This window comes from Halichoeres trimaculatus, unplaced genomic scaffold (assembly GCF_033239565.1).
Source record: "Halichoeres trimaculatus isolate MK-OKI-2021-1 unplaced genomic scaffold, fHalTri1.1 fHalTri1_scaffold_15, whole genome shotgun sequence".
Lineage (NCBI taxonomy): Eukaryota > Metazoa > Chordata > Actinopteri > Labriformes > Labridae > Halichoeres > Halichoeres trimaculatus.
Genome location: NW_027437193.1, coordinates 383,171 through 408,496, shown reverse-complemented (window position 1 = coordinate 408,496; position 25,326 = coordinate 383,171). Strand labels below are relative to the sequence as shown.

The following is a 25,326-nucleotide window of genomic DNA, read 5'->3' as shown; positions in this document are numbered from 1 at the left end:
CCTCTGAGCGTGAGCTGCACCTCTCTGCAGGTGGATCAAAAGCTGCACGGCCCTTCAGGCCTGGAGCAAAGCATGATGGGATGGAGGATTTATGTCCACAGAGAAGCGTCAGCCACAAAGCGTGGCATGGCGTGGCTTGGCATGTTGTGGCGTGGCTTGGCATGTTGTGGCGTGGCGTGGCGTGGCGTGGCGTGGCGTGGCGTGGTGTGGCGTGGCGTGGTGTCAGAACAATAACCTCAGTGTGTGTGTGTTGGTCTGTGGTGCGTGGAGCATGGAGCTGACCTCCTTCAGAACCTCCTCGCTGACAGACCTTTCTGTAAGTCGCTCTGATTGGTCCTCTGGTGTTTGCTGCTGAATAGTTTCCTGTGACTTGTGTCTAATCCCTCTCTGCTCCTAATCTGGAGGTTACGTCACCACCCGCAGACCGCGCTCTCTGCACGCTCTCTGCACGCTCTGGATCCACCTTCAGACTTTTAACTTCAAGCACAGGTGCATTGTGGGAAACCAACAAAAACTGTTCACGTCGTGGCACTGAGAGAAAACAGAGACCCTGAGGTTAATGAAGGTTGAACAGGAAGTGAAACTCCTCACAGCCTGACCCCCTCTGTGGAGGGAGGAACATACAGCTGACAGCAGGAGGAGCCAGGAGCAGGACCAGGGACTGACCCACAAACAGAAACCAAACCTTCATCATTTGTTTTTAAATTAACTGTTTTAAGCTCTGATAAAGTATCATTTCATTGAACTTTTTTTTATTTCTAATATGTGCATTTCTTTTTGACATTATGAAATATTTTTGTTTTAATGGAAAGTTTTGCATTTTTGATTTTATTTAATTATTTACATTATTTATTCATTTATTGATTTATTGATTTATTTAATTATTTACATTATTTATTGATTCATTGATTTATTTATAATTTGAGCCTGTGTGAACTTCATTCAGAGAATTTTTAGACACTTGAAAATCTTTTATTTTTTAAAATTGATTATTTAAAAAAAAGTTTTCCTTTTTGTTCATTTGTTGTATTCATAAAAACTTTCCATTTTTGTGAGTAAATATATAATCCCATTTTAATGCAAAATTCTTTTTTTTTTTACAAAACTCTGTGAAATATTTTTTTCTTTTTCCATAAAACTTTTCACCATCATATAAAAATCTTGGGCTTTTCAGGAAAAGTGTTGTTGCTTTTGATTTATTATTATTTCCATTTTATTTATGCACTTGTAGAAATTTTTCAGAGTTCATAGAAATATTAATGTATTTGACCTCTGGGGCCACCGTAGTTACTGATGTCATGGAGAGTTTGGTTCTTCATCTGGTCTGATGAACAGGATCTCAGAGGTCTGGTCCTGGAGTCTGAGACTTGCTCTGACCTGGTTGGTCCATGTTTGATGTCTGTGGACCAGATTCAGATCATTTCTGACCAAAAACAGTTTATTTCTGGGCGCTGACCTGTTTCCTCCCCCCCTCAGGAGAGACTGGTGCTGTCGGTCCTGCCCCGGTTCGTGGTTTTGGAAATGATCAACGACATGACAAATGTAGAGGACGAACACCTCCAGCACCAGTTCCACAGAATCTACATCCACCGCTACGAGAATGTCAGGTGAGCTCGCCGCGTGGGGCCGTGTGGGGCCGCGTGGCGTCCCCCCCACCTCTGGGTGGTGCATGGCAAACTAACATGAAGTGTTGTGAGTCTGTGGACCTGGAGGATCTTAAAGTGACATTTCCCTGTTTTATTCAGCATTCTTTTCGCAGATGTCAAAGGCTTCACCAACCTCTCCACCACGCTGTCGGCGCAGGAGCTGGTGCGAATGTTGAATGAACTCTTTGCTCGCTTTGACCGCCTCGCACATGTAAGTGACGCAGGGTGACAGTTGTTTCCTATGACTAAAATAGAAACTGACGCCTCTTCATTATCCAGAAAAACAAAGTGCAGAAAAAATTTCCTGACAAGTGGTTAAACGTTTTCACCTTCTGAAGAAACTCAAACCTCTCTTTGATTCAGGGACACGTTTCTTACTCACTGCTGTTATTTAAATCCTTGTTTTAGCTTTAAATGTCCTGAAACTAGAATCATATCAGGACCTGCTGCCTCAGGTTGACTTTAATGAATGTGATGAGATATTTCTCAGAGATGTTTCTCAGAGATGTTTCTCAGACGAGTCTACCCGCTGAGGTTTCACCTTGAGAGGCTGGAGCTGGATGAGGAGGCTGATGACTCAAACTTTGACTCAAACTTTGTTTCTCGTCCCGTCTCTTTCAGGAGCATCACTGCCTACGCATCAAGATCCTGGGAGACTGTTACTACTGCGTATCCGGTCTTCCTGAGCCGCGCCAGGACCACGCCCACTGCTGCGTGGAGATGGGCCTCAGCATGATTAAGACCATCAGGTGCTCCTCCTCTCTGACGCTTTAAACAGACTCAGAACCAAAACCCGGCAGTGTTGAGAAATAGAGCCTTGTATAGAAACTGCAGTTCCCCAAACGTCCACTTGAGGCTGGTCCCAAAAGTGAGCAGGACTCCATTAAGGCCTATGTTAAACTGTAACTTTGTACAGCAGCAACAAACAGCAGCAACAAACAAGTTTGGAGCTTAGACACAATGTGTGACCACTGCTCCTAACAGTTTTGGTGATGTTTTATCTTTTACCTTGATTTTGTCCCTCTGGTGCCCCCATAGTATATTTGCATAATTCACATTTAAAAAAAATCTCTTTTTCCTCTGGTGTTTTAAAATCTCTTGTTTCAGACTCTTTGTTTTAGCTGCTGTCTCTTTAAGGCACCCTGCTCCACAAACCCCCTTCCCTCTGATTGGCCAGCCCTCTGGAGGCCTGTGGGGGCGGGGCTATAGGCACACATGGTGTTTGAGGTCTAGTGTGATGATCTTGGGCTGGTCACAGACAGATTGAAGGATTTTTACACCATATGAAGGTTTGAAAGTCTGCACATGCTCAGTGTGAACATCCAGGACTGGCCCTTTAAATCCATGGTGAAGCAGAACCCCCTCTTTAAACACAAGACCTGATCACTGCTGCACGTGCCTCAGCTCCTCCAGCGCTGATCCAGGCTGTGTTTTGGCTTCACCTCTCCCAGAGGGGGAGCTGGAGTCGTGCTGTCCGTATTTATCCACGCTCGCTGCTTTGAACCTCGTCTCCCCGGCGGCGCCGCTGTTATCTCCATATTTTCTGATGCCATTTTCTCACGGCGCTGCGTTTGCCAGCTCTCTGATCTTTGCTTCGCTGCAATGTTTGCATTTGCAAGAATTCCCCCGCAGGCTGTTTCTGCAGAGCAAATAACACAAACAATCACACGCTCCCATCGTTCCACACGTCTGTGAATCCAAGAGACCGAGAAACACAACCGATGGTTCTGTCCCCAATTACACAACCAGGATTAACAGACTCATCAGCTCAGGACCACGTCTCAGCTCTGACGCTGTAATCCCCATCATGGTCAGAGAAAACAAGTAAGCAGCAGGAATGAAGGGTGGAGTCATTTTAAAACAGGTCGTAACTCTGCAGCTCTGCAGCTCTGAAGCTCTACAGCTCTATGTCTCTGCAGCTCTATGTCTCTGCAGCTCTGTGTCTCTGCAGCTCTGTGTCTCTGCAGCTCTGAGGCTCTGCAGCTCTGCAGCTCTATGTCTCTGCAGCTCTGAAGCTCTACAGCTCTATGTCTCTGCAGCTCTATGTCTCTGCAGCTCTGAGGCTCTGCAGCTCTGCAGCTCTGTGTCTCTGCAGCTCTGTGTCTCTGCAGCTCTATGTCTCTGCAGCTCTATGTCTCTGCAGCTCTGCAGCTCTGTGTCTCTGCAGCTCTTAGTCTCTGCAGCTCTGTGTCTCTGCAGCTCTGAGGCTCTGCAGCTCTATGTCTCTGCAGCTCTATGTCTCTGCAGCTCTGTGTCTCTGCAGCTCTGCAGCTCTGTGTCTCTGCAGCTCTGCGGCTCTGCAGCTCTGCAGCTCTATGTCTCTGCAGCTCTATGTCTCTGCAGCTCTGTGTCTCTGCAGCTCTGCAGCTCTGTGTCTCTGCAGCTCTGTGTCTCTGCAGCTCTATGTCTCTGCAGCTCTGTGTCTCTGCAGCTCTGCAGCTCTGTGTCTCTGCAGCTCTATGTCTCTGCAGCTCTACAGCTCTGCGGCTCTGAGGCTCTGCAGCTCTGCAGCTCTTTGTGCAGAGCCTCACTGACTCTGAGACCGAGCTCTTAGAGCCCGAGGCGTTTCTGGGTCCTGTTATCTTCTTTGTGGCTGCAGCGTTTTGGCGCTGTCTCTACACATGGAGTGTGACAGTGAGGGAGGAGGAGGCTGATGTTTGGAGGAAACAGGGGGATTAGGGACGGATAAGCTGAGAGATTTGTGCTGTATACTATTAAGTCGATATGTTGAGCTGCCCTTGAGCAAACACTCTGCAGCAGAGGTGCTGCAGCTTAGACTAATTGATAAAACCAACAACCAGGATCCCACACTGGGATATCAGAGCAAAAACAAAAACACCTCCTGCATGGCGTGCAGCGGTCTGCAGGACTGTCAGCCCTGACAGGTGACAGCTTCCTGTCTGCCTACCTGTTTCCTGTCTGCCTACCTGTTTCCTGTCTGCCTACCTGTTTCCTGTCTGTCTACCTGTTTCCTGTCTGCCTACCTGTTTCCTGTCTGCCTACCTGTTTCCTGTCTGTCTACCTGTTTCCTGTCTGTCTACCTGTTTCCTGTCTGTCTACCTGTTTCCTGTCTGTCTACCTGTTTCCTGTCTGTCTACCTGTTTCCTGTCTGTCTACCTGTTTCCTGTCTGTCTACCTGTTTCCTCTCTGCCTACCTGTTTCCTGTCTGCCTACCTGTTTCCTGTCTGCCTACCTGTTTCCTGTCTGCCTACCTGTTTCCTGTCTGCCTACCTGTTTCCTGTCTGCCTACCTGTTTCCTGTCTGCCTACCTGTTTCCTGTCTGTCTACCTGTTTCCTGTCTGTCTACCTGTTTCCTGTCTGCCTACCTGTTTCCTGTCTGTCTACCTGTTTCCTGTCTGCCTACCTGTTTCCTGTCTGCCTACCTGTTTCCTGTCTGTCTACCTGTTTCCTGTCTGTCTACCTGTTTCCTGTCTGTCTACCTGTTTCCTGTCTGTGCAGGGAGGTCACGCTCTGTCCAGGGTGGAAGCAAAGATATAAACATGTTTCTGTGTCAGTGAGGCGTGTTCTGGTGTGAACACGTTGTGTGAACACGTTGTGTGAACACGTTGGCTAATAGCCGTGTCTGATAACCTGAAGTATCACCAAGTGCTCTCCACTGCTCTGTCCTGATCCATATTCAGGGCGTTAGTGTTGACGAGAGGCTGATAATTAGAGCTGAGCACAGAGAGCAGAGCCTGCTTCACTCGCAGGAAGATACAGCTCTGCTGTTAAAGCCTGGGGTCAGAGAGGGAGAGGAGACGAGGAGGGGAGACGAGAAGGAAACGAGGAGAGGAGATGAGGAGAGGAGATGTGGAGAGGAGACGAGGAGGGGAGACAAGGAGAGGAGACGAGGAGGTTAGGGTTAGACGGTCGTGTTTCAGACAGTCTGCTGTTTGCTGAATCCTGGCGCGGTGCGGCTGGAGCAGGAAACTCAGAGAGCAGCTTGGTTTGAGCTCCACAGCAGAGAAATAACAGCCGGGCCGCATGGATCCAGCTCTGGGTCCTGATCTGATCCTGTACCTGGTTCCAATGGGCTGAAGCCATCCATGACCCTGTAAGGTGAACCAGGACCAGTTGGAGGACGTAGACCCGTCATCATAAAGCTCCATGACGCCAGTGATTGTTATCAAAGCCCGCGCCGCTGAGACGGACGTGACATCACTCGGGAGAACCCGGCTGACCTTTGACCTCCGTAGGAGAGGAGGCCTTTAGAGCATCTTCATCATCCTCATCATCCTCATCATCCTCATGATTAACTGCAGCATGCTCCAGGTAATATCCAGCCCAGGGAGCCGTTCAGCTTAAAACACCTGTCACTAACTCCCATGATGCCTTTCACCTCCCATCCATCATGGCCGTTACAGACGACCTGCTCTGATGTTCACAGACGTTCATCAGCCTGGGTCGTCCTGGTTTCATCCCTGCTCAGGAAGAGAAAGGATGAAATGATGTTTCCCACACTCTCACACACTCTCACACACACTCTCACACACTCACACACTCTCACACTCACACACACACACTCACACTCTCACACACACTCACACACTCTCACACACTCACACACACACTCACTCACACACTCACACACTCACACCCTTGTTACCTGCTGAGTTATTGGGGCGTCAGTCGGTGTCTCACGCGTTGGCCAAAGGTTGATCTCATGTTTATTAATCTGATGATGATATTCACACTCGAGCTGTGGATGGACACGTCCTTTCAGTGAAGGTCAGGAGTCTGAGCGTGCTCAGTCTCACTCTGAATATTCACAGTGGGCATTAAATATTTACCTTTACCTTCGTTAAACGTGGTTTCTCCTAACGGTGGATTTGATTCATGAAAATCTGAATTATCATGAATGATTTATAAAAACACAGCGGTGGTAGCACGTCCTGTTCCCGCTGTGGTTAGACTGAGTCATGATGGAGCAGTCTGCAGGTGGAGAAGGTCAGAGAGGACGCGTCCACTAACAGGCACTTCCTCTGTTCTGTTTAAAACCCGTCAAACTTTAATTATTTAATCCATTTATCCAATCTAATCCATTTTCCTTATATGGTCAAAAGTTAACCAATGGCGTGTTAGGAAAACGTTCACTGGGTTAGGGCTAGGCTGATTGAAGTTTTCCGACTGAGGCAACTTCTTTAACCAGACTGCTAACACGTTTGTTTACGCTGTTAAAATCAGCTTATGAGTGGCTGTGTGTGTGGTTTCTGGTGTTTCTAGAGCCAGCCTCTAGTGGACACTTGAGGAACTGCAGTTTTTTACACTTTGGCATGGGCTTGATATGTTTGGACCAGGGGTTGGGGCTTGGTGAAAACTGTTATTTTCTTACAGGCAACAGCGTCACTTCTCAAGCCAGCCTCTAGTGGACACTTGATGAACTGCATTTTTTTTAAAGTTCTTTTTTTTCTTAGTTTTATTTTCTTACACACATGCTCACACACACACACCCACACACTTCTTGTATATATATCTGTGGCTCTCTGCCTGTGATGCTAACGCTGACACATGTGACGCGTTGTGTACAGGTGTTGATAGAAAGACTGGGGTTGTGTTAGGACAGTTGAGCTCAGACCATGACGGTGTGTGTGGGATTTTCTTCTGGAGAGTCTCAGGTTTTTAAAATAAGCTGGAAATGAGTGAAGGGTTAATAAAACGAAGGATCTAAATTTGTGTATGTCTTTTTTTCCAGATACGTGAGATCACGCACAAAACACGACATCGACATGCGGATCGGGATCCACTCGGGCTCGGTGCTGTGCGGCGTGTTGGGGCTCAGGAAGTGGCAGTTTGACGTCTGGTCCTGGGACGTGGACATCGCCAACAAGCTGGAGTCTGGAGGGATCCCCGGGTGAGTGTCAGTGTCGGGGTCAGGGTCAGGGTCAGGGTCAGGGTCAGGGTCAGGGTCAGGGAAAGGGTCAGGGTCAGGTTCAGGGTCAGAGTCAGGGTCAGGGTCAGGGAAAGGGTCAGGGAAAGGGTCAGGGTCAGGGTCAGGGAAAGGGTCAGGGAAAGGGTCAGGGTCAGGGTCAGGGACAGGGTCAGGATTAGGGTTAGGGACAGGGTCAGGGTCAGGGAAAGGGTCAGGGTCAGGGTCAGGGAAAGGGTCAGGGTTAGGGTCAGGGTCAGGGTTAGGGACAGGGTCAGGGTCAGGGTTAGGGACAGGGTCAGGGTCAGGGAAAGGGTCAGGGTCAGGATTAGGGTCAGGGTCAGGGTGAAAACCTTTTTTTTCTCTCTGAAGTCTTGTAAAAAAGTCTGGACCTGGTCTTGGACTTCACTGATCAAAGGATCTGAGCAGAGATGTCGTGGTTTTGATTGATCCAGGATCTACCGGTCTGCCGGTCTCTTGTTGTAATCTGAACATTTTGATGTCTGGCATGGGTTTGAAGCGTCCCTCTGCCAGCTCTCTGCGGATGTTCCCCCTGATGATCCTGTTTGGCGTGGAGACAGGAGCTGACATCAGGGCTCTGGCTGCTGGATTTCAGCCTCCTGCCAGCATCCGTTGTTGAGTGGCGCTCTGAACTGGCTCTGTGGTCTTCACTAAACCCGTTACGTAACGGCGCCCTGCTGCACTGTGGCAGGGCGCCCAAAGAGAGCGATGTCACGGCGGTTTCTTAAAGCCAGCTCACCCTCAGAGACGTTCAGCAGATCACTCTCTGAACAGACAGTTTTTAATGTCTCAGTGGACTCTGGAGTCCTGAAGTCCCAGAGTCCGGTCTTCACAGACCCTGCAGATTCAGCCTGAAACAACCACTAACCTCTGTCTCCCGTTCCAGGAGGATCCACATCTCCAAAGCTGCCCTGGACTGTCTGAACGGGGACTACGAGGTCGAGGAAGGCCACGGGAAGGACCGCAACGACTTCCTCCGCCGCCACAACATCGAGACGTACCTCATCAAGCAGCCGGAGGAGAGTCTGCTCACTCTGCCCGAGGACATCATGAAGGAGGCGGCCAGCTCCGCAGACCGCCGGGCCAGCAGCACCACCTTCAACGAGGCGTCCTGGAGCCCCGAGCTGCCCTTCGACAACATCGTGGGGAAACAGAACGTAAGTCCCGCCGCTGCTCCCAGACCAGGTCACGTTCTGCATTTACCGCACTGTGGAGAGACATCTGTCCCCGGAGAGCTCTGACGGCCAGGACTCAGCTTTAGGTCCCAGAGTGTTTGATAGACCACTAACAGGAGCTCCACAGAACCTGGATCACAGCCTTAGTCAGAGCCTGGATCAGAGCCTGAATCAGAGCCTGAATCAGAGCCTGAGTCAGAGTCTGCTGTCAGAGCCTGAACCAGATCCTGAATCAGAGCCTGAGTCAGAGCCTGAATCAGATCCTGAGTCAGAGCCTGAATCAGAGCCTGAATCAGATCCTGAGTCAGATCCTGAGTCAGAGCCTGAATCAGAGCCTGAATCAGAGCCTGAATCAGATCCTGAGTCAGAGCCTGAATCAGAGCCTGAATCAGATCCTGAGTCAGAGCCTGAATCAGAGCCTGAATCAGAACCTGAATCAGATCCTGAGTCAGAGCCTGAATCAGAGCCTGAATCAGAGCCTGAATCAGAGCCTGAATCAGATCCTGAGTCAGAGCCTGAATCAGAGCCTGAATCAGATCCTGAGTCAGAGCCTGAATCAGAGCCTGAATCAGAGCCTGAATCAGATCCTGAGTCAGAGCCTGAATCAGAGCCTGAATCAGAGCCTGAATCAGATCCTGAGTCAGAGCCTGAATCAGAGCCTGAATCAGAGCCTGAATCAGATCCTGAGTCAGAGCCTGAATCAGAGCCTGAATCAGAGCCTGAATCAGAGCCTGAATCAGATCCTGAGTCAGAGCCTGAATCAGAGCCTGAATCAGAGCCTGAATCAGAGCCTGTAGTTAGAGCCTGAATCAGAGTCTGCAGTCAGGGCCTGAATCAGAGTCTGCAGTTAGAGCCTGAATCAGATCCTGAATCAGAGCCTGAATCAGAGTCTGCAGTCAGGGCCTGAATCAGAGCCTGAATCAGAGTCTGCAGTTAGAGCCTGAATCAGAGTCTGCAGTCAGGGCCTGAATCAGAGCCTGAATCAGAGCCTGAATCAGAGTCTGAATCAGAGCCTGAATCAGAGTCTGAATCAGAGTCTGAATCAGAGTCTGAATCAGAGTCTGCAGTCAGAGTCTGTAGTTAGAGCCTGCAGTCAGTCGGGCTGTGAGCCCCAAGCAGAGCCAGTCACTTCCTGTGGCGGATGCTTCTTCACAGCGCGTGGATCTGATGTCCTGCCTGTTCATTGGTTGATCTGTTGTTCCCTGGGAATGAGTGGACGGCGTCCTGCAGGGACAGACTGCATCGCCTGTTTGTGAGAGTGACAGCTTCTGATTGTGCTTCTCATTTCAACACCATCACAAAACCACAGTCATTCATTCATTCATTCATTCACTCACTCACTCACTCATTCATTCATTCATTCATTCATTGGTTATTATCCCAAATGAGATGAGATGAGATGAAATGAGATGAAAGAGATGAGATAAGAGATGAGGTGAGAGAGATGAGGTGAGGTGACATGAGATGAGGTGAGGTGAGATGAGAAGAGATGAGGTAAGATTAGATTAGATGAGAGCGATGAGATGAGGTGAGATGAGGTGAGATGTGATGAGATGAGATGAGATGAGGTGAGACGAGGTGAGATGTGATGAGATGAGATGAGATGAGGTTAGATGAGATGAGATGAGGTAAGACGAGATGTGATGAGATGAAAGAGATGAGGTGGGATGTGATGTGAGGAGATCAGGTGAGATGTGACGAGATGAGGTAAGATGAGATGTGATGAGATGAGATGAAAGAGATGAGGTAAGATTAGATTAGATGAGAGAGATGTGATGAGGTGAGATGTTATGATATGAGAAATGGGACAAATAGTTAAAATCAACATGGTGAGATAAGGTGTGAAATGATGAGATGAGAAGTCTGAAAAACAAACTGAGGGTTGATATAAACTTTATCTTTCTTTACTTTTGTCCTTATTCCCTCATTTTTTCATTTCGACATTTTATCTTTACTCTTCATGTCATAGTCAGGACTTTCTCATCATATTTTTATATTTACAGATGTTTTTTTTAGATTTGACTTTTTGTCTCATTTATGAGACTCTACAGACACTACAGACTCGTCAGACACTACAGACTCTACAGAAACTACAGACTCTACAGACTCTACAGACTCTACAGACTCTACAGACACTACAGACTCTACAGACACTACAGAAACTACAGACTCTACAGACTCTACAGAAACTACAGACTCTACAGACTCTACAGAAACTACAGACTCTACAGACTCTACAGACTCTACAGAAACTACAGACTCTACAGACTCTACAGAAACTACAGACTCTACAGACACTACAGAAACTACAGACTCTACAGACTCTACAGAAACTACAGACTCTACAGACACTACAGAAACTACAGAAACTACAGACTCTACAGACTCTACAGACTCTACAGACTCTACAGACTCTACAGACTCTACAGAAACTACAGACTCTACAGACTCTACAGACTCTACAGAAACTACAGACTCTACAGACTCTACAGAAACTACAGACTCTACAGAAACTACAGACTCTACAGAAACTACAGACTCTACAGACTCTACAGACTCTACAGAAACTACAGACTCTACAGAAACTACAGACTCTACAGAAACTACAGACTCTACAGACTCTACAGACTCTACAGAAACTACAGACTCTACAGACTCTACAGAAACTACAGACTCTACAGACTCTACAGACTCTACAGACTCTACAGAAACTACAGACTCTACAGACTCTACAGAAACTACAGACTCTACAGACACTACAGAAACTACAGACTCTACAGACTCTACAGAAACTACAGACTGTACAGACTCTACAGACTCTACAGAAACTACAGAAACTACAGACTCTACAGACTCTACAGACTCTACAGAAACTACAGACTCTACAGACTCTACAGACTCTACAGACTCTACAGACCTCCCACTGCTTTCCATGTAGTCTGTAGTCTGACTGCTCTGTTGGGTCAGTTCTGGAGTATATTAACATGGTTTTAGGTTTTGGAGTGCAGAGCTACAGATGATGTTTTTTTTACCTTTATTATAAATATACAAAACAAACTATGAGCAGATCTCGACATTTAGTCATTTTGCTGATCATATCACAGCAAAAATCATCATACTGGAATTATAATCTTACACCAAAAGTTATATCGTTAACTGAAGATAAATCTGGATTTGTATTTTTACAGCTGATGGAAAAACACTTCTATATTATCCACGTCTGGTTTAAAAAGTGAATTAGAGATTTATTTGGGCTAATGACTTTGTAGATGAACACCTCTGTAACGACTGGAAGTGATGAGACGTTTCTTTCTCATCTCCTCACGTCTGTCTCACTGACCAACTAACGTTAGTGTTGTTGTGTTGTAGTTGTAGTGCTGACTCACTCCAGTAGGTGGCAATAATCTACCAAAACCTGTCACCCGCAGAGACAAACAGCGTCAGAGCTGTGCATTGTGGGAAAAAAACTGTTGCACACTGAGAAATTTTCCTGGATCAGTCGGACATCAGGGATTTTTAGCAAACTTCAGATTTTACACGTTTTCACAAACTGACGACTACAGACAGCAGGAGGAACTGCCGGTGTAGGAGGGAGTTTGAAAAACAGCCAAAGAAGGTCCTAACAAGAGAGGAGGCAGCAAGGAGACAGGAGGAGGCAGCAAGGAGACAGGAGGAGGCAGCAAGGAGACAGGAGGAGGCAGCAGGGTGCAAGGAGACAGGAGGAGGCAGCAGGGAGCAGGAGGAGGCAGCAAGGAGACAGGAGGAGGCAGCAAGGAGACAGGAGGAGGCAGCAGGGTGCAAGGAGACAGGAGGAGGCAGCAGGGAGCAGGAGGAGGCAGCAAGGAGACAGGAGGAGGCAGCAAGGAGACAGGAGGAGGCAGCAAGGAGACAGGAGGAGGCAGCAAGGAGACAGGAGGAGGCAGCAAGGAGACAGGAGGAGGCAGCAGGGAGCAGGAGGAGGCAGCAAGGAGACAGGAGACAGGAGGAGGTAGCAGGGAGCAAGGAGACAGGAGGAGGCAGCAAGAAGACAGGAGGAGGCAGCAAGGAGACAGGAGGAGGCAGCAAGGAGACAGGAGGAGGCAGCAAGGAGACAGGAGGAGGCAGCAAGAAGACAGGAGGAGGTAGCAGGGAGACAGGAGGAGGCAGCAGGGAGCAGGAGGAGGCAGCAAGGAGACAGGAGGAGGTAGCAGGGAGCAGGAGGAGGCAGCAGGGAGCAGGAGGAGGCAGCAAGGAGACAGGAGGAGGTAGCAGGGAGCAGGAGGAGGCAGCAGGGAGCAGGAGGAGGCAGCAAGGAGACAGGAGGAGGCAGCAGGGAGCAGGAGGAGGCAGCTGGGAGCAGGAGGAGGCTGTAGGGAGCAGGAGGAGGCAGCTGGGAGCAGGAGGAGGCAGCAAGGAGACAGGAGGAGGCAGCAGGGAGCAAGGAGACAGGAGGAGGCAGCAAGGAGAGAGGAGGAGGCAGCAAGGAGACAGGAGGAGGTAGCAGGGAGCAGGAGGAGGCAGCTGGGAGCAGGAGGAGGCTGTAGGGAGCAGGAGGAGGCAGCTGGGAGCAGGAGGAGGCTGTAGGGAGCAGGAGGAGGTAGCTGGGAGCAAGGAGACAGGAGGAGGTAGCAGGGAGCAGGAGGAGGTAGCAGGGAGCAGGAGGAGGTAGCAGGGAGCAGGAGGAGGTAGCTGGGAGCAGGAGGAGGCAGCAGGGAGCAGGAGGAGGCAGCAGGGAGCCGGAGAAGGCAGCAAGGAGACAGGAGGAGGTAGCAGGGAGCAGGAGGGGGTAGCAGGGAGCAGGAGGAGGCAGCAGGGAGCAGGAGGAGGCAGCAAGGAGCAGGAGGAGGTAGCCTGGAGACAGGAGGAGGCAGCAGGGAGACAGGAGGAGGCAGCAAGGAGACAGGAGGTGGCAGCAGGGAGCAGGAGGAGGCAGCAAGGAGCAGGAGGAGGCAGCAAGGAGCAGGAGGAGGTAGCTGGGAGACAGGAGGAGGCAGCAGGGAGCAGGAGGAGGTAGCAGGGAGCAGGAGGAGGCAGCAGGGAGCAGGAGGAGGTAGCAGGGAGCAGGAGGAGTTTGAACTGCTGATGCATTTTGAACAATCTGGATCATTTTCCCTGAAACGTGCTGACAGCTCCGTCAGAAACACGTTAAGGCGCCGAGCTGAGAGGTGATGGATGACACGAGATGTGCAGATGTGACGGAGGATGTGACGGAGGATGTGACGGAGGATGTGACGGAGGATGTGATGGAGGATGTGACGGAGGATGTGATGGAGGATGTGACGGAGGATGTGACGGAGGATGTGACGGAGGACATGACTCCACGCTGCCATGGTCCATCCCTGGATCCTTTTTAAGAAGTTTGTTTAGAAAGGTGTCTGTTCAAACATCCATGAACCCCAGAGAGTTTCCCTCCACAAACAAACCAGGAGCTTACACAGCCTCCTCACAGCCCAGCAGGTCCCCAGGTGGTCCTGGTCCCACGAGGATCCAGATTCAGTCTGTGCTGATGATTAACATCCAACAGAGGCTTTGTAGGTTTTTAGGATTTATCTTTGTCTTTAAGTCATTTGAAGCTTTTCACTCCTTCTTTAAACTGAAGACAGAGGAGGACACAGAGGAGGACACAGGGGAGGACACAGAGGAGGACACAGAGGAGCACACAGAGGAGGACACAGAGGAGGACACAGAGGAGGACACAGAGGAGGACACAGAGGAGCACACAGAGGAGGACACAGAGGAGCACACAGAGGAGCACACAGAGGAGGACACAGAGGAGGACACAGAGGAGGACACAGAGGAGCACACAGAGGAGCACACAGAGGAGCACACAGAGGAGGACACAGAGGAGGACACAGAGGAGCACACAGAGGAGCACACAGAGGAGGACACAGAGGAGCACACAGAGGAGCACACAGAGGAGGACACAGAGGAGCACACAGAGGAGCACACAGAGGAGCACACAGAGGAGGACACAGAGGAGGACACAGAGGAGGACACAGAGGAGGACACAGAGGAGCACACAGAGGAGCACACAGAGGAGCACACAGAGGAGGACACAGAGGAGGACACAGAGGAGGACATGCTGGTGGTTTGCTGCAGCGTTTGTTTGTTTGTTTGCTCAGGTTTGCTTCACGCTGAGCTCCTGATGGATGGAAACAGCCTCGGTGTTCGTCTCCTCTCCTGCAGCCACGAGCGAGTGCTGAACTCTGCTTTACCTCTGCTGTAAAGAAGAGGAGCTCCTCCTCCTCCTCCTTCTCCTCCTCCTCCTCCTCCTCCTCCTCCTCCTCCTCCTCCTCCTCCTCTGCAGCCTGTCAGGAGCTGGTAAATGTGGTGTTGGAGTGCGTCTCAGCGTCGGGGGAATGTTCAGGAAAGAGTTGTCTCTTGGTGTGTGGCATGGAGCGGCTCTTCGTGATTTGTTGTGAAGTACACTGATGAGAAGTGACATCACTTCCTGTGTTTGTGGCAGTGATCAAACCTGGAGCTTTCTCCTCAGAAGGACCTGACTCTCCTGAACATGCAGCCCTGAAATCAGACCCTCAGCTCGGTGTGGTCCGCGTGCCTGCTGACTCCCATGATGCACTGCAGTGTCCCAGTGGAGGTGGCGTGTCCTCCTAAAACCCAGGAGTGATTCATGACGGAGCTGTGCTGCCTGGGAAACCTGTGCTAACGAGGGGAGCGATGCTAGCTGAGGACACACATGCTAAAGGCGACACGCAGCAAAGGCTGATGGGCTCAGTGGTGCTGGGACGTCAGCGCAGTGAGGACGACCGAGGCAGACGGGCACTGAGTAACTCGTGAAACAGCTGGAGGCTGGAAACCACAGGAAGTGTCTGATGAAGGCCTGAAGCGTCTCCTCTTCAGTGGGGAAACATGAAAACATGATGTGGAGCCTCGTTTTCCTCTGACCCCTGACCTTTGAAGAGTCTGTGCACGCCGCTGAACCGTGACACATGAGAGTCCTCTGATATTACAGTGTACCCCCCCCGGCCTTTTCCCGCCATCACACCGTGGCATTTCCAGGGGACAAACATGCTGTGTTATTAACATGTATCATACATGTAACCCCACACGGCTGCCCTCACAGAGCGCTGCAGGCCACGTGGCGTGGAGCGGCCAGCACGCAGGAGGGAAATGTCAGGGTGGACCACGTGTCCTTTAGGCGTCCTGTGACTTCAGGGCACGCCAGAAACAATCAGGGCTGCACGGCTCACAGCACGCGCCCGCAGGAGCACGCTTCCTCTGAGCACGCTCCCTCTGAGCACGCTCCCTCTGAGCACGCTCCCTCTGAGCACGCTCCCTCTGAGCACGCTCCCTCTGAGCACGCTCCCCCCGAGCACGCTCGCTCTGAGCACGCTCACTCTGCGCACGCTCCCTCTGAAGACGCACCCTCTGAGCACGCTCCCTCTGAGCACGCTCCCTCTGAGCACGCTCCCTCTGAGCACGCTTGCTCTGAGCACGCTCCCTCTGAGCGAGCTCCCTCCGAGCCAGTCCCTCTGAGCACGCTCCCTCACAGCATGCTCCCTCTGAGCACGCTCCCTGTGAGCACGCTCGCTCTGAGCGCGCTCCCTCTGAGCAAGCTCCCTCTGAGCACGCTCCCTCTGAGCACGCTCCCTCTGAGCGAGCTCCCTCTGAGCACGCTCCCTCACAGCATGCTCCCTCTGAGCACGCTCGCTCTGAGCACTCTGCTCTGAGCACGCTCCCCCCGAGCACGCTCCCCCCGAGCACGCTCGCTCTGAGCACGCTCCCCCCAAGCACGCTCCCTCTGAGCACGCTCCCCCCGAGCACGCTCGCTCTGAGCACGCTCCCTCTGAGCACGCTCCCTGTGAGCACGCTCCCTCTGAGCACGCTCCCCCCGAGCACGCTCCCTCTGAGCACGCTCCCCCCGAGCACGCTCCCCCCGAGCACGCTCGCTCTGAGCACGCTCCCCCCAAGCACGCTCCCTCTGAGCACGCTCCCCCCGAGCACGCTCGCTCTGAGCACGCTCCCTCTGAGCACGCTCCCTGTGAGCACGCTCCCTGTGAGCACGCTCGCTCTGAGCACGCTCCCTCCGAGCACGCTCCCTCCGAGCTCTCGCTCTGAGCACGCTCCCTCCGAGCACGCTCGCTCTGAGCACGCTCCCTCTGAGCACGCTCCCTCTGAGCACGCTCACTCTGAGCACGCTCACTCTGAGCACGCTCCCTCTGAAGACGCTCCCTCTGAGCACGCTCCCTCCGAGCAAGCTCGCTCTGAGCATGCTCCCTCCCTCTGAGCACGCTCCCTGTGAGCACGCTCCCTCTGAGCACGCTCCCTCCGAGCACGCTCCCTCCGAGCACGCTCCCTCCGAGCACACTCCCTCTGAGCCGCCGTGTCAGGAGCGTGAGCGCGTAGAGAGGTGAGGAGGTGGACCAGACTGCTTCAGATCCTCTCTGCTGATAACTCCGCCCAGACCTCCTTCAAAATAAAAGCCCGCTCCTTTCAAAAACAAACAACTTCATCGTTTCTGTCGAGTTGTTCCTGAGACTTCAGCCACTTCCTGAGAGGAACACATCATCAAACACGCTACTGACAGCAGGTTGGGAGGTAGACCTGATGTGGTCCTGATAAGGCCCTTACGTGGATCCTGATGTGGTCTTGATATGGTCTTGATATGGTCCTGATATGGTCTTGATATGGTCCTGATATGGTCCTGATATGGTCTTGATGTGGTCTTGATATGGTCTCGATGTGGTCCTGATGTGGTCCTGATGTGGCCCTGGTTTTGGTTTTGGTGCCCTGGTGGTGCCTTAGACATGTTGTCAGGCCTGGAGCAGGGTGCGTCAGTGACCTCATGGCGTGATGCTGGCGTGCTGCAGGCTGTGGGTGTCTGTGACCCTGTCATGGTCTTCAGAGGACTAAGGAGGTCCAGAGGGAGTCCTGGCTCTGACAGTGATGGATGCAGCAGTTTATGGTGGCCTGTGAGGTCCAGCAGGGTGTAATGATTCCCAGGTCGCTCTCATTTAGCCGCTGATTGCAGCCGGCGATGGTCGGAGCTCTGACGGAGCTCTGACGGAGCTCTGACGGAGCTCTCACTGATGGTGGCCTTCACTGATGGTGGTCTTCTCTGACAGCGGCCTTCACTGACGGCGGCGTTCACCCAGGATTCTGGGTCCAGCAGGTCTGACAGGAGCTGGCTTTGACCTCACACAGACCAGAGGACGTCTGTGGACCACTTGGTGCCTGTGTCTTTAAGAAGCTAAAGTTTGATGAGTTTGTGAAGCATGAGGACCAGGATGACCTGAGTTTGAGGTAAAATTTAACCTTTGTTTGGAGAAGACCCAGATCCAGGTCTCACAGGAAGTCCATGGCTGATGCCCTGAGATTATTTCCTTTATCTCTCGTATCACATGCAGGATGTTTTTTTTGTTAAGTCTGACAGACGGGCTAACGGTGCTGCTGACACATTAAAGACCCAGCTAACTGTTAGCTGTTAGCACACAGGCTAAAGACCCAGCTAACTGTTAGCTGTTAGCACACAGGCTAAAGACCCAGCTAACTGTTAGCTGTTAGCACACAGGCTAAAGACCCAGCTAACTGTTAGCTGTTAGCACGCAGGCTAAAGACCCAGCTAACTGTTAGCTGTTAGCACACAGGCTAAAGACCCAGCTAACTGTTAGCTGTTAGCACACAGGCTAAAGACCCAGCTAACTGTTAGCTGTTAGCACACAGGCTAAAGACCCAGCTAACTGTTAGCTGTTAGCACGCAGGCTAAAGACCCAGCTAACTGTTAGCTGTTAGCACACAGGCTAAAGACCCGCCTCTTCGCCTCCAGCTCAGCTGACTGAAACAGGTTGGTGACATCACTGAGGCTGCGTTTAACTTTCAACTTCAACATGGTGACATGTTAATCTACGTACTGTACCTTTATCTCCTCCTGTTGACGCTGTGGGAAGAACAGAAGTTCACACTGATGGTTTGACCCTCATAACTCCACCTGCTCCACCCGCTCATGGTGCTGACAGATCTTTGGTCTGGTGTCTCTCTTCCTGACGGTCTGGTGTCTCTCTTCCTGACGGTCTGGGGCTGTTGGAGGTCTGTGCGCCCCCTGCAGTCAGATTAAATCAGTGCAGGTTAAAAACAGGTGATAAGGAGGGTCAGGACCTTTAGTTTAGTTTCTGTTTCGGGGGGAGGGAGGCCAGGTGAGGCGGGGTTGGTGAAGTGGTAAATGAACACCTGAGGAGGCGCCGTACAGATGTGGGTGGTGTAATTATCTCCACAGCGTCACGTCTCTGTGCCTCTGGAGGTCGTTCAGCCCGTCTCTCTCTCTCTGCTGTTCAGCCTGTCTCTCTCTCTCTGCTGTTCAGCCCGTCTCTCTCTCTCTCTCTGCTGTTTAGCCCGTCTCTCTCTCTCTCTCTGCTGTTCAGCCTGTCTCTCTCTCTCTCTCTGCTGTTCAGCCTGTCTCTCTCTCTCTCTGCTGTTCAGCCCGTCTCTCTCTCTCTCTGCTGTTCAGCCTGTCTCTCTCTCTCTCTCTGCTGTTCAGCCCGTCTCTCTCTCTCTCTCTGCTGTTCAGCCCGTCTCTCTCTCTCTGCTGTTCAGCCCGTCTCTCTCTCTCTCTCTGCTGTTCAGCCCGTCTCTCTCTCTCTCTGCTGTTCAGCCTGTCTCTCTCTCTCTCTCTGCTGTTCAGCCCGTCTCTCTCTCTCTCTCTGCTGTTCAGCCCGTCTCTCTCTCTCTGCTGTTCAGCCCGTCTCTCTCTCTCTCTCTGCTGTTCAGCCCGTCTCTCTCTCTCTCTCTGCTGTTCAGCCTGTCTCTCTCTCTCTGCTGTTCAGCCCATCTCTCTCTCTCTCTGCTGTACAGCCCGTCTCTCTCTCTCTCTCTGCTGTTCAGCCCGTCTCTCTCTCTCTCTCTGCTGTTCAGCCCGTCTCTCTCTCTCTGCTGTTCAGCCCGTCTCTCTCTCTCTCTCTCTCTGCTGTTCAGCCCGTCTCTCTCTCTCTCTCTGCTGTTCAGCCCGTCTCTCTCTCTCTCTCTGCTGTTCAGCCCGTCTCTCTCTCTCTCTCTCTCTGCTGTTCAGCCCGTCTCTCTCTCTCTGCTGTTCAGCCCGTCTCTCTCTCTCTCTCTCTCTGCTGTTCAGCCCGTCTCTCTCTCTCTCTGCTGTTCAGCCCGTCTCTCTCTCTCTCTCTGCTGTTCAGCCCGTCTCTCTCTCTCTGCTGTTCAGCCAGTCTCTCTCTCTCTCTCTCTCTCTCTGCTGTTCAGCCCGTCTCTCTCTCTCTCTCTGCTGTTCAGCCCGTCTCTCTCTCTCTCTCTGCCGTTCAGCCCGTCTCTCTCTCTCTCTCTCTCTCTCTGCTGTTCAGCCCGTCTCTCTCTCTCTCTCTGCTGTTCAGCCCGTCTCTCTCTCTCTCTCTGCTGTTCAGCCCGTCTCTCTCTCTCTCTCTCTGCTGTTCAGCCCGTCTCTCTCTCTCTCTCTCTCTGCTGTTCAGCCCGTCTCTCTCTCTCTGCTGTTCAGCCCGTCTCTCTCTCTCTGCTGTTCAGCCCGTCTCTCTCTCTCTCTCTCTCTGCTGTTCAGCCCGTCTCTCTCTCTCTGCTGTTCAGCCCGTCTCTCTCTCTCTGCTGTTCAGCCCGTCTCTCTCTCTCTGCTGTTCAGCCAGTCTCTCTCTCTCTCTCTCTCTGCTGTTCAGCCCGTCTCTCTCTCTCTGCTGTTCAGCCAGTCTCTCTCTCTCTGCTGTTCAGCCCGTCTCTCTCTCTCTGCTGTTCAGCCCGTCTCTCTCTCTCTGCTGTTCAGCCAGTCTCTCTCTCTCTCTCTCTCTGCTGTTCAGCCCGTCTCTCTCTCTCTGCTGTTCAGCCAGTCTCTCTCTCTCTCTGCTGTTCAGCCCGTCTCTCTCTCTCTGCTGTTCAGCCAGTCTCTCTCTCTCTCTCTCTCTGCTGTTCAGCCAGTCTCTCTCTCTCTCTGCTGTTCAGCTCTCCTCCATCCATCCATCCACGCTCAGTGTTTCCTCCATAACCAGCTCCATCTCCACCACCACCACCACCACCACCACCCTGCTGCTGACTGAGAGGTGCATGAGCTGCTCTGAGCCGTCTGTCTGACAGCCAGTGCTGGTCCCCTCCACCTCCTCCTCCTCCTCCTCCTCCTCCTCCTCCTCCTCCTCCTCCTCTCCTCCTCTCTGTGTCCTGGTGAATGCTCTGAACGTAACTGTGTCTGTTCTTCTTTTCATTTGTACCTTGAATGAAACCAAGCAGGGGGACAAGCAGGTTCATCTCTGTGCATGTGCTTTCCCCCTAGACTCTGGCTGCCCTAACGAGAAATTCGATAAATCTGCTTCCAAACCATCTCGCACAAGCTTTGCATGTCCACTCTGGTCCTGAGGAAATTAACAAGCGAATAGAGAGCGCCATCGACTTACGGAGTGGCGATAAGTTGAGAAGAGAGCATATCAAGCCTTTCTCACTGATGTTTAAAGACTCCAGCCTGGAAGAGAAGGTAGCTGGGGTTTTAGACAGATGACTGTTGTTTCTTTCTCTCTCCTCCTCACACCTCTACGACCACGACTCACAGGAGCCAATCAGGAGCCAAACACTTTTTCTTTTTGTCATGAGTAAGCTAAAGGCGCCTGGAGATCCAGGATCCCTCTGTAAGCATCAGCATTTACACCGGTCGGTCTCATCAGCACCACCTGGTGGTGGGGACCACAGACCGGTCTCTATGGAGTCTGAAGAGTGTCGTCAGCAAACGCATGGACCCAAAGTTTTCATGTCAGACCCCACGAAAGGAAAATGTGTGACGTGATCTGAGAGAAGAAAATTAAAAAGATAATTACATGAGTTATTTATGACGTGTTTCATCACCTGGCCCAAAATAAGAAACAGGAATCAAACTTAATTCAACATTTCAGGTTTTTAGCAGCTTAATTTGATCATTTGTCTTTTTATTCACAGATGTAGGAGCAGGTGGAAAGTTCTGGCAAAACCAAATCTGAGTCTAAGATACATGAAGCATGAAAGGACGTCTCAAAGGGTCAAACTCCTAACACCTGCACCAGGAATCTGCAACCTTCAGTTTCACAGGAGCGTTTGACCCTCAGCTCAGCTGGATTACAGTCGTTCTGCAGCCACAGAATCTACTTTACTCCCACCATAGAGACATCAAAGTGGATACAATTCTAAACAGAGTTAAAATCTAGCTCAGAATTATCTAAACAAAAAGGTTTAGAAATTTATACAATTTTGCATGTGATGAAACATTTCCAAATTTTGTAAAAAAAATAAATAAATAAATCTAAAATTAAAATTTTTTTTTTTTTTTTTTTGCTAAATTAAAAAAAAATTGAAGACTTTGCAAACATTACATTTTTTTAAAGTTTATTCTTTTTTATTTTAGAAATGTCACAAAGGCACAGAAAGAAGCAAAAAGGAGAAAATATTTGGGTTTTTTAATCTGCTTTAATTTAGAGAAAAAGAGCCTGTGCTAGCCTTACATGTTTTTTTTTACTCTTTGCTTAAAATAAATAAATAGAAAATAATAATAATAAAAAAATCATTCAGAGGGTGGTGTAACTACAACTTAGTCTCCATTATCGACACTATATGTTACAAAATACCAGCTGTCATCTGTGCGTGTTTACATCCAGGTTGTAGAGCTTTATATGATATGACTGCAGTATCCATTAAGTGGAGCTGCAGCCCCCTCTGGTGTCAGGTGGCTGAGCTGCAGCTTGAAAACATGGTATGAGCTCCACAGGTGGACGGTGGTAAACGTATGAACTGATGGACTCTTCAGACTCCATTAAAACACAGTAAACACAGCCTGTCCCAGCAGATTTTATCAGAACATTAAAAAGTTTTTTGAAATCTTCCTCAATGTTTGAATTTGGCTTTAATTTCCTCATTTTTACTCTGCTGTGCAGCTGAACTCTACGGTAATGTTTCCTGCTCAGGTTGGAGCGCCACCTTCAGTTTACTCATGACGTCCAGTCCATCGCCCCGCCCCTCCTTCCCAGTGTTGTGGAAAAAGTTGACTGGTTCAACTTCCTTTTTCCTCTTTTCACAGGAGCACGCTGCACTCACTAAAGAAAAAAAAAAAGAAGTTTTCTGACCTTACAGACGAAGCGTCTCTGATTCTGACGAAACATCTCAGGACCTGATGAGAAGGTTTGAGCCGCTGCAGCTGGAGGAGGAAGAGGAGGCTCTGAGAAGGAGCACAGGGCTGGATGTTACGGGTTGAGTCCCTCCGTCAGTTTGGAGCAGAGAGCCCAGAACCTCCGTTAGCAGAAAACCACCTCCACCCTCTCCTGAAGGACACGTCTGCAGCTCCTTTCTCGCCACGTCAAACATGAGGCCGACCTCTCTAACTCTGCCCTGTTTAAAGCTACTGTAGCAAAGTTAGGGGCGGGGCTTATGTTGCTGCGCTCCTACCACGTTAACCATGACCCACAGAGAGCCAATGAGATGTTTCGTCAGAATCAGCAGATCTCAGACGTCAAACTGAAGCTAACTTTTTTTCTCTGGTGAATTCAGACTCTGCTGCTCCTTTTTGTCCTTTTCTTTCCATCTTTGGTTCGATGGCTGAGCTCACCTCTGACCTTTGAGTTTCATACGCCCCCCCCCATCCTGAGTAACTTCCTTATTTTTCATTGGTTGTCCTCTCTGATCCTCTTCAGTTAATGTGCAGTGATTTGCTGTTGGCCTCCCTCATTTATTCTTTCAATTTGTTCATTTTTTGCCAAAGTTGTGGAGAAACGTGGAGCATCCTCTTGCTAATTTCCCAGCATCCTTTGAGAAAGAGACAGAGCAAGGAGGGGGGCAGCGGGGGGCCATGGGGACTGAGAGGAGTCAGGGAGCTCATCATCAGTTAGACGCCAGTGAAAGGAAAAGACTAAAAACAGAAACTGATTTTATCTTCAAACGACCTGCGACAATCCTCAAAGTTCACCGAGGGTCAAAACCACCAAACTGTGATTTCAGTAACGTCTGAGTTTGACCTCAGAGGATCAGGGCCACGGTGAAAAATCCAAGGAAAAGTTACAGTTGGAGAAAAAGTGCGAACGTAACAGAAACAAAGTCGTACTGTCAGGGAGAGAAGTTTTAACATCATGAAAGAAAGTCAAACTGATGAAAAATGTAAGCTGAAACGTCTCCAGACTAACGTGATGAGGGCAGGAGAAAAAACACAGTGTTTGAAAAGAGAAGTTTGAATGTTTCAGTGTTCTCGTCTCAGAGCGTCACGTCTTTACGACTTTACCCTCACAACATTACGACCTGCATCACGTTACGAAATTATACCGGTAACATTAGGATTTTAATCATGAAACTTTACGCCTTAATCCTGGTAGAATAAAGACTCTAATCATGTTAAATATTGTGGTAAATTACATTTTGTTATGTTACGACTTCAGTCTGTGAGGACTGGGACTTGGGTCATGACACTCTCCGACTTTTTCTCCTTTAACTTCGAGTATAAATAAAGTAACTTTCTGACCTGATCCTCATAACGTTACATTATGACTTTACTCTTATCACGTTTTGATTCATTTCTTGTGACTTAAAATCTTCAACTTTGTTTACTGACCCAGGCAGAGACAGGAATGATACGACTTCATTCCTGTGTAATTTAAATCTGAAGTTTTGTTTCATTGTGAATTGAATCCTGAGCGTCACAGCTTTAATCTCTCACCTCTTTATTCTTGTCAGAAAACGACTTTCTGAAAAGTGCTCTGACTTTATTCCCTCACTTTTTCAAATTTAATCTCTGAGTCGTATATTCTAACGTTCACTGTGGCTCCGGTCCTCTGTTTTTACCGACTGTCCGATCTTTGATCAGGGAAATAATCAGCGTCAGGTTCAGCTGGGTCACTTTGACATTTCTACCATTCTGCTCCATGCTAACGCTAACACTTCCTGTTTCACTAGTCATTCTCCAAAAAAACAGCTCAGCAACAACAAGTTTCAGGACCTGAAACAGAATCTGTGTGTAAATCCTTCATGTACGAGCTTTTTAAAGACCACAACTGAAGACAGGGGGCGTCATAAAGTCTGAGGGTTCATGGATGTGAGGCAGGGTTTCAGTGCTAGCTTAGCTGTTAGCTCTTGTCCTTCACAGGTTAATGTAAAGATAGTTAGCCTGTTAGCTTTGGGTAATCAGAGCTAGGCTGTTAGCATTGCTTTGTAAGGATCTGAGACTTTGATTAGCAGTTAGCCCACCATCAGTTTAGCCGCACAGTTAGCACCTTTGTAGCTTTGTGTTTCTGTCCCCAGCTAACGGCTAACAGCTAGCGTTGTGTTGGTAAGCTTTGCACCTTTCCCAGGACCCCACAGCTAACCCACCAGCTCCTGTCTCTCTCTAACGCTTGTGTTTGAGCCGTTGCATGTGTGTGTGTCGTTGCGTTGGTGTGTCTGCGGCGCTTCCAAAGCTTCCGGTCCTTTCTGTCTGTGTGAGGACGAGCGTCTCCCTCCTCCCCTCACCTCACTCCTCTCTCTTTTACTCCCCCTCTGTCTTCTTCTTCTTCTTCTTTCAACCGTGCAGTACTCCCAAATGAGAGACGAGGTCTTCAAGTCCAACCTGGTGTGCGCCTTCATCGTGCTCATCTTCATCACCACCATCCAGAGTCTCCTTCCCTCGGCCAGGTAAAGCATGGACAGAGTGTTAAAGGTTTCCCTGGATCCAGATCAGACCCTGGTCCCTGTTTCTCTCTCC

General features: G+C 50.2%; 1 protein-coding gene across 1 annotated transcript in view; it reads left to right on the top strand.

Moving 5' to 3' along the window:
• adcy8 (adenylate cyclase 8 (brain)) overlaps positions 1-25,326 on the top strand; it is a 66,624-nt gene that overhangs the window by 23,265 nt on the left and 18,033 nt on the right. Inside the window, exons 3-8 of the mRNA XM_074688175.1 lie at positions 1,477-1,607; positions 1,746-1,857; positions 2,268-2,395; positions 7,339-7,497; positions 8,420-8,690; positions 25,156-25,256. Of these exons, the coding sequence (XP_074544276.1) occupies positions 1,477-1,607; positions 1,746-1,857; positions 2,268-2,395; positions 7,339-7,497; positions 8,420-8,690; positions 25,156-25,256 (902 nt within the window). The remainder of the gene's footprint in view (positions 1-1,476; positions 1,608-1,745; positions 1,858-2,267; positions 2,396-7,338; positions 7,498-8,419; positions 8,691-25,155; positions 25,257-25,326) is intronic.